The 11,036-nt window shown below is 32.8% G+C and overlaps 1 protein-coding gene and 1 pseudogene across 5 annotated transcripts; both read right to left on the bottom strand.

Annotated features, from left to right (window-relative positions):
- Positions 1 to 6: 6 nt before the first annotated feature.
- LOC114940580 (uncharacterized) lies at positions 7 to 4,107 on the bottom strand. 5 transcript variants are annotated; one of them, XM_085485564.1, is made up of 13 exons: positions 3,734 to 4,107; positions 3,347 to 3,460; positions 3,181 to 3,267; positions 2,970 to 3,017; positions 2,758 to 2,808; positions 2,544 to 2,594; positions 2,329 to 2,376; positions 2,115 to 2,165; positions 1,903 to 1,951; positions 1,736 to 1,804; positions 1,005 to 1,133; positions 710 to 790; positions 7 to 85 (listed from the first exon to the last, which is right to left on the bottom strand). In XM_085485564.1, the coding sequence occupies exons 1-9, from the start codon at positions 3,816 to 3,818 to the stop codon at positions 1,911 to 1,913; spliced, it is 576 nt and encodes a 191-aa protein (XP_085341690.1). In that variant the 5' UTR covers positions 3,819 to 4,107; the 3' UTR covers positions 7 to 85; positions 710 to 790; positions 1,005 to 1,133; positions 1,736 to 1,804; positions 1,903 to 1,910. The 5 variants fall into 5 exon arrangements, with proteins under 5 accessions (XP_085341690.1, XP_085341689.1, XP_029171136.2 ...); XM_085485563.1 differs by having other exon boundaries at positions 1,736 to 1,816; positions 3,734 to 4,106; XM_029315303.2 differs by lacking the exons at positions 7 to 85; positions 710 to 790; positions 1,005 to 1,133 and adding an exon at positions 1,401 to 1,420 and having other exon boundaries at positions 1,736 to 1,816; positions 3,734 to 4,106.
- Positions 4,108 to 6,557: 2,450 nt separating this feature from the next.
- Positions 6,558 to 7,931, bottom strand: LOC146722052 (uncharacterized; annotated as a pseudogene).
- Positions 7,932 to 11,036: the final 3,105 nt, after the last annotated feature.

Raw genomic sequence — 11,036 nt, forward strand, 5'->3', positions numbered from 1 at the left:
GAAATATTTGATTCATCATCTGAATCATTGGAAACATCATAATCTGGATCATTATTGTAATCCTCACTGTCTTCATAAATATTGTCTGAAATCAAAATGTATAATTTTTGATGTAATACGTAATGAATATACATTAATATGTTATATTAATGTATAATAGATATATATATATATATATATATATATATATTAATGTGTAATAGATATATATATATATATATATATATATATATATATATATTATTTTCAATATCAATAATTATATCAAAGATGCAAAAGAGAAAAATAGAATACTTAGAATACTTAAAATACTTAAAAATAAATTTCAAAACTATTATACATGCTATATGTTTATAGAGAGCTTTCTATAATATTATTAAAGTTATGAAAATTTTTAATTGTAATTATTTATAAACAGATACCTTATAAGTTCTTCAAAAAGTTCAATAAAATAAAGAATTTAATCTAATTTATTAAATTATCTGTTTGATTAATTTATCTTTATTTACATATAGTTCTTAAGGATTTTTTAAAGATTTTGCTCGTGTATCTAATATCAAAACTTTGGCATGACATTATATAACAAAATATACATACATATTAATCTATTAATAATACATTATATTAAAATAACCATATTATGTTCGTTATAAAATTATATGTAACAACGTTTAATTTGGAAGCAAATAGATATAAATTGTATTGTTACCTTGTTGATTAACTGTTGTTATTTGACAAAGTTTTAAAGTTTTATTTTGAATATTGTCTTCTGCAACGTTAGAATTAATACCTACGAGAATAAATCATAATAGATTAACTAGTACATACATACTAGATTAACTAATTAGCAATAATTTTTTAACTATAATAATTAAATAAAAAAAGTTTCTCTCTCACACATATACACACTCTTTTGTATAAATTCATTATATCCATACAATTTATGTGACATATGACCACTCTAGTTTACATAAAAACAATTAAATTATTATACAATACTTTACCATTGGAGTCATTTATTATTTCTGTCACTTCCTTATATTGAGCATTTATTTCTACTAAAGTAGTAAAAGATGAATTCAATATATGTTCCAAAGAGATATCCTCGTTCATAGAAAAATTAATATTTAAATCTAAAAAATTATTAAAATTCATGATAAATTTGCTTGTAAATTAAAATATTTAATTAATATTGTAATATTAATTAAACAAGTTAACTTCAAAATGAAAATAATAAACTGAATATGAATTATAAATATTATTTTGTAGATAGACTGTTTCTTCTTTATTTAAAATTTAAAATTTCCAAAAATTTATTCAAAAATACAATTGTAACAAAATTAGTATCATTATTATCAAAAATGGATATAGAATATTTATATTTATATGTAATAATGCTTAGAAAAATTAATATTTAAATCTAAAAAATTATTAAAATTCATGATAAATTTGCTTGTAAATTAAAATATTTAATTAATATTGTAATATTAATTAAACAAGTTAACTTCAAAATGAAAATAATAAACTGAATATGAATTATAAATATTATTTTGTAGATAGGCTGTTTCTTCTTTATTTAAAATTTAAAATTTCCAAAAATTTATTCAAAAATACAATTGTAACAAAATTAGTATCATTATTATCAAAAATGGATATAGAATATTTATATTTATATGTAATAATGCTTATCATGCAGTTAAACATAACATTTCAATATTTAAATTAGTTATATTACCTGTATTATCAATTGTTTTATCATTTAGTATTTCAAAAAGATTAGTTTGAGAAATACTTGGTTGAACATCTAAAAAATGAACTAATACCAAATAATGTTATTATTTTTCTGTGCATGTTATTTTTATGAAGAAATAAGTTTATATAAACATGAATCAAAACGCATACCTTGTTGATTATTTTTTTCTGGATATTTCAGAAATATTTGGTTGAATATCTAATAAAGGAACTATAATTATTCCAAATGATTGATAATTAATATTTTTATGAAAAGAATATTAAATAAAAGATAGATAAATATCTCAACTACATACTACTTTTCTACGCATATTACTTTTATGAAGAAATAAGTTTATATAAACATGGATCAAAGCACACACCTTGATGATTACTTTTTTCTGGAGATATTTCAGAAATATTTGGTTGAATATCTAAAAATGGAACTATAATTATTCCAAATGATTGATAATTAATATTTTTATAAAAAAAATATTAAATAAAAGATAGGTAAATATCTCAACTATATGCTACTTTTCTACGCATATTACTTTTATGAAAAAATAAATTTATATAAACATGGATCAAAGCACACACCTTGATTACTTTTTTCTGGAGATATTTCAGAAATACTTAGTTGAATATCTAAAAAAGGAACTATAATTATTCTAAATGATCGATAATGAATATTTTATGAAAAAATCTTAAATAAAAGATAACTAAATATCTCAGCTACGTATTGCTTTTCTACGCATATTACTTTTATGAAGACATAAGTTTATATAAACATGGAAACATATCAAAGCGCATACCTTGTTGATTACTTTTTTCTAGAGATATTTCAGAAATATTTGGTTGAATATCTAAAAAAAGAATTATAATTATTCCAAATGATTGATAATTAATATTTTTATAAAAAGAATATTAAATAAAAGATAGGTAAATATCTCAGCTACATACTACTTTTCTACGCATATTACTTTTATGAAGAAATAAGTTTATATAAACATGGATCAAAGCACACACCTTGATGATTACTTTTTTTTGGAGATATTTCAGAAATACTTAGTTGAATATCTAAAAAAGCATAAATAATTATGGCAAATGATTGATAATTAATATTTTATGAAAAAATACTAAATAAAAGATAGGTAAATATCTCAGCTATATGCTACTTTTCTACGCATATTACTTTTATGAAAAAATAAGTTTATATAAACATGGATTAAAGCACACACCTTGATTACTTTTTTCTGGAGATATTTCAGAAATACTTAGTTGAATATCTAAAAAAGGAACTATAATTATTCTAAATGATCGATAATGAATATTTTATGAAAAAATCTTAAATAAAAGATAGCTAAATATCTCAGCTACGTATTGCTTTTCTACGGATATTACTTTTATGAAGAAATAAGTTTATATAAACATGGATATCAAAGCGCATACCTTGTTGATTACTTTTTTCTAGAGATATTTCAGAAATATTTGGTTGATTGCTTTTTTCTATATTTCTTAACAAATTAGCATCAATATCTAAAAAATAATTTGTATATTTTTAGAAGAAATAAAATTGATATAAAAAATAATATAATGATATAAAACTTTTTGTCACCTTCATTACTTTCCATAGAACTTGAAGTGATACTTAAGTCGATTTGTTTTAAATATATTTTTGGTATATTATTCCTCAGATTTTTAGCAATTTCTTCAAGAGCCATATAACTTTCTTAAAACAATATTTGTATACAAAATTATTACTTAACAAGTATTATCCAGTAAGTAACAGTAATATAACCTCAATGTTATAATTTCTCACTAACTGTTACATAGATAGAAGGCATATTACATTGTTGCAGTTACAATAATAGTCAGTAGAAAATTATAACATAGATGTTATGTTATTATTTAGTATTTAATGTAATTTAGTTAGTATTTAATGTTTACTGGATACATAGATATAATTACATATATAAAATTTTACATAATTTTATCTACTTACTACTAGATATTATCCATCCTCTGGTTTTTCTTTTTTTTTTACGCATTATTTTATAATTATTTTTATTTTTGCTCAAAGAATACATTGTGTAACACTGTGTCTCACAAATTAAAAGAGGTTATTTTACTATCTATTTCTTAGGCTGCATTCAGAAACTACACTCAAAACACAGTGACAGCTATAACGCGGCAACACTTGCTACGCGGCAAAAAACGATGCGATAGTCAATCAACTTACAATTTTTCCATTTATTTTATTTTTTCCATTTATTTATTTAGTATTTATTCTTCTAAGATCGACACTTAGGCCCGTATTCATAATCCGTTGTTATATTTAAGATCATCTTAAGACCTCGTTCAATCAATCAAATGGCCGCATAGCATCTTTTGATTGGTTGAACGATGTCTTAAGACAATCTCAAATATAAGAACGGATTATGAATACGGGCCTTAATGAGTTATTAGAAGTTCGTAAGGTCTTAATGAATTATTTAAATCACATGGATGTATGAAAAGCAAAAGTATTAAAAGATCTGGCGCAAATGATAGGTTTATATAATATATACAGTAAAATGGTAGTTTACAGATCAATTAGTTTTTAACAAAAAAATATCAAAATGTTTAAATATTGATCTTATTTTAAAACATCTTTAATTATTTTTCTTTAAAAACATACTAAAATTATAATTTTTACTTAATTATTTATTTATATTTGCAAAGATGTCTAACGGCAGTTTTAAAAACATATATAGCAAAGTTGATTAAAAGACTATATATTTACTTTATATAAGATTAATCAAGTAATTAGTACTGTAACTAAATTGTTTATAAATATATACAACATATATAAAGCTTATCTTGTAAATAATAACAATTAAATGTATTTAGTATAAAATTTTTATATTTATTGGCAATTTTAAGGACTTTATATAAAGAAATTAAAGAATGGTAGTTTTTAGGACAGTTCCTAAAACTGCCGATAAACATATATGGCTTTCAGGACTGACTTGACAACCACCAAGAGTTCTCAAAACTGCCGATTTATACCAAAAATCGTCCCGAAAGCTACCTCTTGACATACATATATATATATATATATATATATATATATATATACAGATATGAAAGAACTTACGAGTAACGTATGATGGCTCAATGCAAGAATATTTAATCACGTAAAAAACTTGAGTTCAAATATATCAATATCAATTTTTTTATAATATATTAGAATATAGAAAATCATAGAAATATATTTTTTATATAGGCGATAAACTTAAAAATTTGATATTGAAAATATTTTAATCATTTTACAACTACACACACTATAAATATATAAATGCAAAATACTTCCGTAAATAAATTTCAATAAGTCAATTGCACACATGCACACAGCTGGTATGTAGATTTTTATTAAATTTATTTTCTGAATTATTTTACACTTATATATATGTAGTAAAAATATTTTCAATATATTAAAAAATTTTTAAATCGCCGAAATATATTTTATCATTTTTCTATATTCCAATATATATATATATATATTGTATTATAAAAAAATTGATATTGATATATTTGAACTCTAATTTACTGGATGATATACTGAACATCCTTGCATTGATTATATATTACTCAACGGTACGTTCTTTCACGTTATAAGTTATTGGAGCAAATTATACAATAGCATCGATCAATAATCAAAAAGAAATCAAGAATAATCAACATATCCCTTATATAATATATATATATATATATATATATATATATATATATACGCACATATGTGCATAAGGATATATAAAATTTATAAAAAGTAGGTACTTATTAGCCTTGCTACGCTACTGCCTTCTGCTACGGAAGGCCAGAAAGCATTTTCAGGCGGCATCTCGCGTATACCGGCACGGTAGAGGAACAAGGAGAACACGTGATTATCGGTCCTTGTCTCTCTACGGTGCGTCCGCGTGAGCAATGCAATGGTGTATGTACGTGTACAGACATGCACCACTACATAAAACCCGAGAATTGGTTTCTCAGCGTTGGCAACACTGAAATCGGAGTTTCCCGTTGTCACCGCGCGAGGTCTCCAACATCAATTCGGAGTTTGGCCGACCGACCTGTCGACCCTTAACGCCCTGTAATCTCCGCAGGGCCGCCATTCCTTGCCTTTCTTTGGCACCATGTGCAGGGGAGCCGACCAGCAACTATTCGAAGGTCGTGCGACCTCGGCTTCCACCATTTTCCGAAATTCTCGCTTTGCCGCCGCCAATCAGGTCCGGAGCGAGTCTCCGCGACCTGCACGCGACGGGCGGTCCCGGTGTCGTCTCTATATAATACCGCGTAGCATGGATCGCGCCTCCCGGACGCCCGTCCGGCCTCGCGATGTCGGCGTACTGCTCCAGCAATCGGTGGTACTGCGTTTCTCCCGTAATTGTCTTTACGCTGGGTGCATCACACTGGATGCAACGTCCACGCGCGGTTAGACTCGTCAGTTGGTCGATTAAACGCGATCCGCGTAAGTCCACCAGCAGTCCGTAATGTGCGAGAAAATCGGCGCCGATTATTGGTCTCGAGACGTCCGCGACCACGAACCGCCACGAAAATGCCCGTCGTAATCCAAAATTCAATTGCAATGTCTCTGTTCCGTACGTAAAAATCGGTGTGCCGTTGACGGCCGAAAGTTCGTAGGTGGAATCTCTGTCGTGGTCCTCGAACCATCTTCCGAGGGTACACGCAGAGATCCGCACCCGTGTCAATTAAAAAAATCACTTTTGAAGTCGCGTCGGTCACAAATAGGCGTCGCGTACCGTGGCCTGAGTCGCTCGCCGCCATTAGCGACCGGCCCCTGCGTTTCCCTGCTGCATCGAGCAGGGTGCCCTGCATTGTCTGGCGTCCGCCCCGAATTGCCAGTGATACCAGCACATTCCACTGGCCGGCGAATCGCGACCTCCCGATCGCGCGCGCGGGCGCGAACGCGAACGCGAACGCGGACGACGTCGGTCGTCATCGCGACTTCCTCGGTAGCGCTCACTGCCGATCGCCTCAATTGACTTCCGAATCGCCGTCATCTGCTCCGCGATCTCCTGCTGCATCGTCAACCGCATCTGCGCCAGCCGCACCTCGAATCTTGCCTCCAGAGACGCGGGATCACTTGCGTTCTGCCCCTGAGGCGCCACGGCTCTCGTCGCTTCCGCCACTTGGAATACCGGCGCCCGGGTCGCCTCGATTATCGCGTCCGCGATATCCGCCAACTGTTCTGGCGTGTCTCCCGTCCGCGTCACTAAATGCGGCTGAATGTACGCCGGCAGCCGACTTAGCCAGATCGTTCGCAGGACCTGGTCGCCCACGACACTTCCGGCGAGGCCGCGCAGGTGCCGCAAGAACTGCGACGGCTTGCGATCCCCGATTTTCTCATGCTCGAGGAGTCTTCAGGTTTTGTGCTCCTGCGACAAGCTGAGCCGTTTGATCAGCTCTGATTTTAATGTCTCATATGCGCGTTCCGCGAGCGGATTCATAATGACGTCGCGCACCTCGACCGTATAGCGCGGTCCGATGGCCGTCAGCGCGTACCCGAATTTCGTCGCGTCGACCGTAATTCCGGCGGCTTGGAAACTCCGGTCGACGATACTGAACCAGAGCTCAGGGTCCGACGGCGTGAACTCTGGTATCCGCATGCCCACGCGGCTCATCTCAGGGGCGGGTAAAAAATACCCTGGCGGCTGCTCGAATCTCGCCGGTTGCATCCCGGGCAGACTTATCGGCATTCCGTGGAGTCGCGGCTGCTCCAGCACTCGTGCCTCCGGCTCCGTCAGCGGGACGCTCGTTTCCTCGTCCCGAATGAAGGCGGATAAGGAAAATGTCACGGTCGCGATAAACAGAGATATGTATATGGACAAAATATGTGATTTGCTGGCTGACCGGGATACTTATACTGTTGTAAAAAAAGATCCGACAAGGAACCTAATCAATCAATTACACGGAATTTTAATGAGATGGAAAATGAATAATTACATTTCCTCAACAACATACAAATCCCTGAACTGCACGAATGGGGTTTTACCGAGAGCGTATGGTCTGCCGAAAGTGCATAAACCGAATTGCCCTTTACGTGTTATTGTGTCATCAAAGAATACACCTCTTTATTACTTGGCAAAATTTTTACATAAGATAATATATAAGGCAATTTCGAAACCTGATTCGGTCATTTCTGATAGTTTCCAATTAGTGAACATATTAAATGGTTTATGTGTGGATAGTGATGTAAAGCTAGTTTCACTAGATGTTGCATCATTGTTCACTAACGTACCATTGGATATGGCTATTGATAGTTTAATAAACAGATGGGGGTATAATAAAAAAGAGTGTATGATTCCACGAGATGAATTTTCATTGGCAATTCGTTTTATCATAAATTCGACTTATTTTATGTTTAATAATGTTTGTTATCAACAGACTTTTAGCATGCCTATGGATTCCCCCCTCTCACCGATTATTGCGGATATCACGTTGCAAGATTTGGAGAGTAGGGCGATTGCTGCGATTCCGATGTCACTTCCATTTTATTTTAGATATGTTGACGACATCGCGTTGGCCGCCCCACCCTCCATGCTTAATATTGTTTTAAACACTTTCAATTCTTTCCATCCGAGATTGCAGTTCACCATGGAGGAGGGGGTTGACAACCGATTGAATTTTTTAGACGTCACCATTATTATAAACAATGAGAGCATTGAGTTTGATTTGTTTCATAAGCCGACGTATTTAGGTAGATATTTAAACTTTGAGTCGCAGCACCCTCTCTGCCATAAAAAGGGCACCATTATCAGCCTCATAGACAGAGTTTTTTGGCTCTCTCATCCGAAATTCCATAAAAGTAACTTTGAGACTGACGAGTCAATCCTTGCATTGCCCAAAAGGCGGTCGAGGCTTTCTATAATTTTCAGTGTTTTAATCGCATTCGAAAATTTTCTTTGTTACGGTCACGAAAAGTGCCGGTTAGACGCCACTGGTATCAAATGCGTCGTTCGCGCTAAAAAGCAGTCGCCATTTTTATCCAATCTATGATTGGAGTTCTTTTGTCTAATAATTATCCTCTCAATTTGATATTTCAAACATTACAAGCGCGGTTAAAAAAGTTGTTCTTTCGCTACAATAATAAGTTTCATAACAATAGAGCAAATATATGCAACGATAAGATTCTAACGCAGAAAAAAGTTTCGTATTTTAATATTCCGTATATTAATAATGTATCGGAGAGATTCAAAGATATAACACGTGATTTGGATGTCATTCCATCTTATACAGGAATTAACAGTCTCCGTAAATTCATCAAAGTACACAAAGATAAGTTACCAAGGGAACTCCATAACAATGTAGTTTATAAAATTGATTGTATGGATTGTGATGCGTCGTACGTAGGGCAGACGGGTAGACTGTTAAAAACTAGGACGAAAGAACATCGCAACAACATAAAAAGAAACGCGTCACAATTATCAGTCATATCGGAGCATAGATTACTGAATCATGATTTTAATTGGGAGGATGTAAAAGTCTTAGACGAGAAGCCTTTTTTAGGTAAACGTTTGATATCGGAAATGATCCACATAAAACGTCAGAGGAATAGTTTAAATTTACATAGCGACACCGATAAATTAAATGATATATTTGATCTTTTAATAGAAAAATTTACCAAAATCTAGCTTTGTGATTATACATAGCCGTGTTTTTGTTAGACCTTTGATACGAGCGCCGATAAGTTTTAGTTGTTTTTATTTTTATTTTTATATTTAATTTTATATTTGTTTTTTTTTTGCGTATATATGTATCGACTGTGCCAAGGAAGAATACCGCACAGTCGTTAGAGTGATGTGTCACGTGTAGCATCGTCTTCTCTCTGTTTTTACTGTCGGGGTGAGTGCTCTTTCCGGTTTTTAATTTTTAATTCTTGTGAATGTTTTTCTACGTTTAATTTATATTATGTTGTTGTGACTTTGATTAGTGTTGGTAAGGGAGTCACTATGTGCTCTGCTTCCTTCCTGACGATGGTCACCGTTAGGGAGACACTCCGACGGCCGGACGGTTTGAATAGGGAGGAAAATAACATTTAATTTGTTTGCAGATTGTACGTATACGAGTTTTATAATTTTTTATGATTGTAACGACTATCTTTGATTTCTTGATTTTTTGTATTTTGCAGTTACTGAAGAAGACCCGAAGTGGGTCGAAACGTTTAGAATTGAATAAATGAGCTTTATGTGAGATCTCATTTCTATTTATTAATTTTTGTGCATGACATCCGCACAGGCTCCGATTGCCGTCGATAGTTCATTTTTATTGTAACACAATAATTTGAGCCGAGTACAAAAGTTTTTATTTTGAATTGCTAATATTGTTATGCAAGATCTAGAAGAATCGATAATTAACACATTGGATTTTGATATCGGAATGTATTATAGATATGTAGATGACATTATTATGGTGACACCAAAGAATAAAATAAATAGTATATTGAATAAGTTTAATAGATATCATCAACGACTACAATTTACGGTTGAATACAAAATTAATAAAAGCATAAAAAATTTTTGGATTTAAACATTAAGATTATTGATAACATCATACACTTGGACTGGTTTCAAAAAAAGACTTGTTCAGGTAGAGTACTATCTTTCTTATCGAATCATCTCATGTGCCACAAAATAGGAGTGATTTATAATCTCATTATTAGAGCATTGTTATTATATTATCCCATATATCACAAGAAAAATTTAGAACTTTGTATTGAAATATTATTGAATAACGGTTACCCTATTCATTCAATTTTTAAAGAAATTAATAGAAGAATAAAAGTATTAAATAATTTTCAGTTTAACAATAATAGAACAAAAGAAAGTCATATGTCCTCTCCCCGGGGGAACTTGGGGCCCGGCCTTGGGGTGTGGCCAATCATGTTTCGGGGCACCCCTTGGCCAGTGGGGGTATACCCTGGGGGACGGAGCCGCAGCGGGACAGTGGGATACAACAAAAATGAATCAAATAACCAAAACACCAACCAAAAACTAAATAAGGAGGAGGGCGGGAGCTCTGAGGTTCAAGGCCAACCTCGAGAAGGAAATGGGGTCTCCATCACCCCATATAAAAAAGAGGACACTCCTTTAGAGGAGAATACAAAGGTTGTTCTCAGGGAGGTAATGATTCCTTTAATGCGGGTCGACTCAGACACGAGTCTCTCGAGCGGACCATGGGTGACGTGCAGAAGTGATAGAAAGAGGAAGACCACCAGGAAGCCCGCATCCAAGAGGGAAACCAAG

Source organism: Nylanderia fulva, unplaced genomic scaffold (genome assembly GCF_048542155.1).
Source record: "Nylanderia fulva isolate GAGA-0341 unplaced genomic scaffold, ASM4854215v1 Scaffold378, whole genome shotgun sequence".
NCBI lineage: Eukaryota > Metazoa > Arthropoda > Insecta > Hymenoptera > Formicidae > Nylanderia > Nylanderia fulva.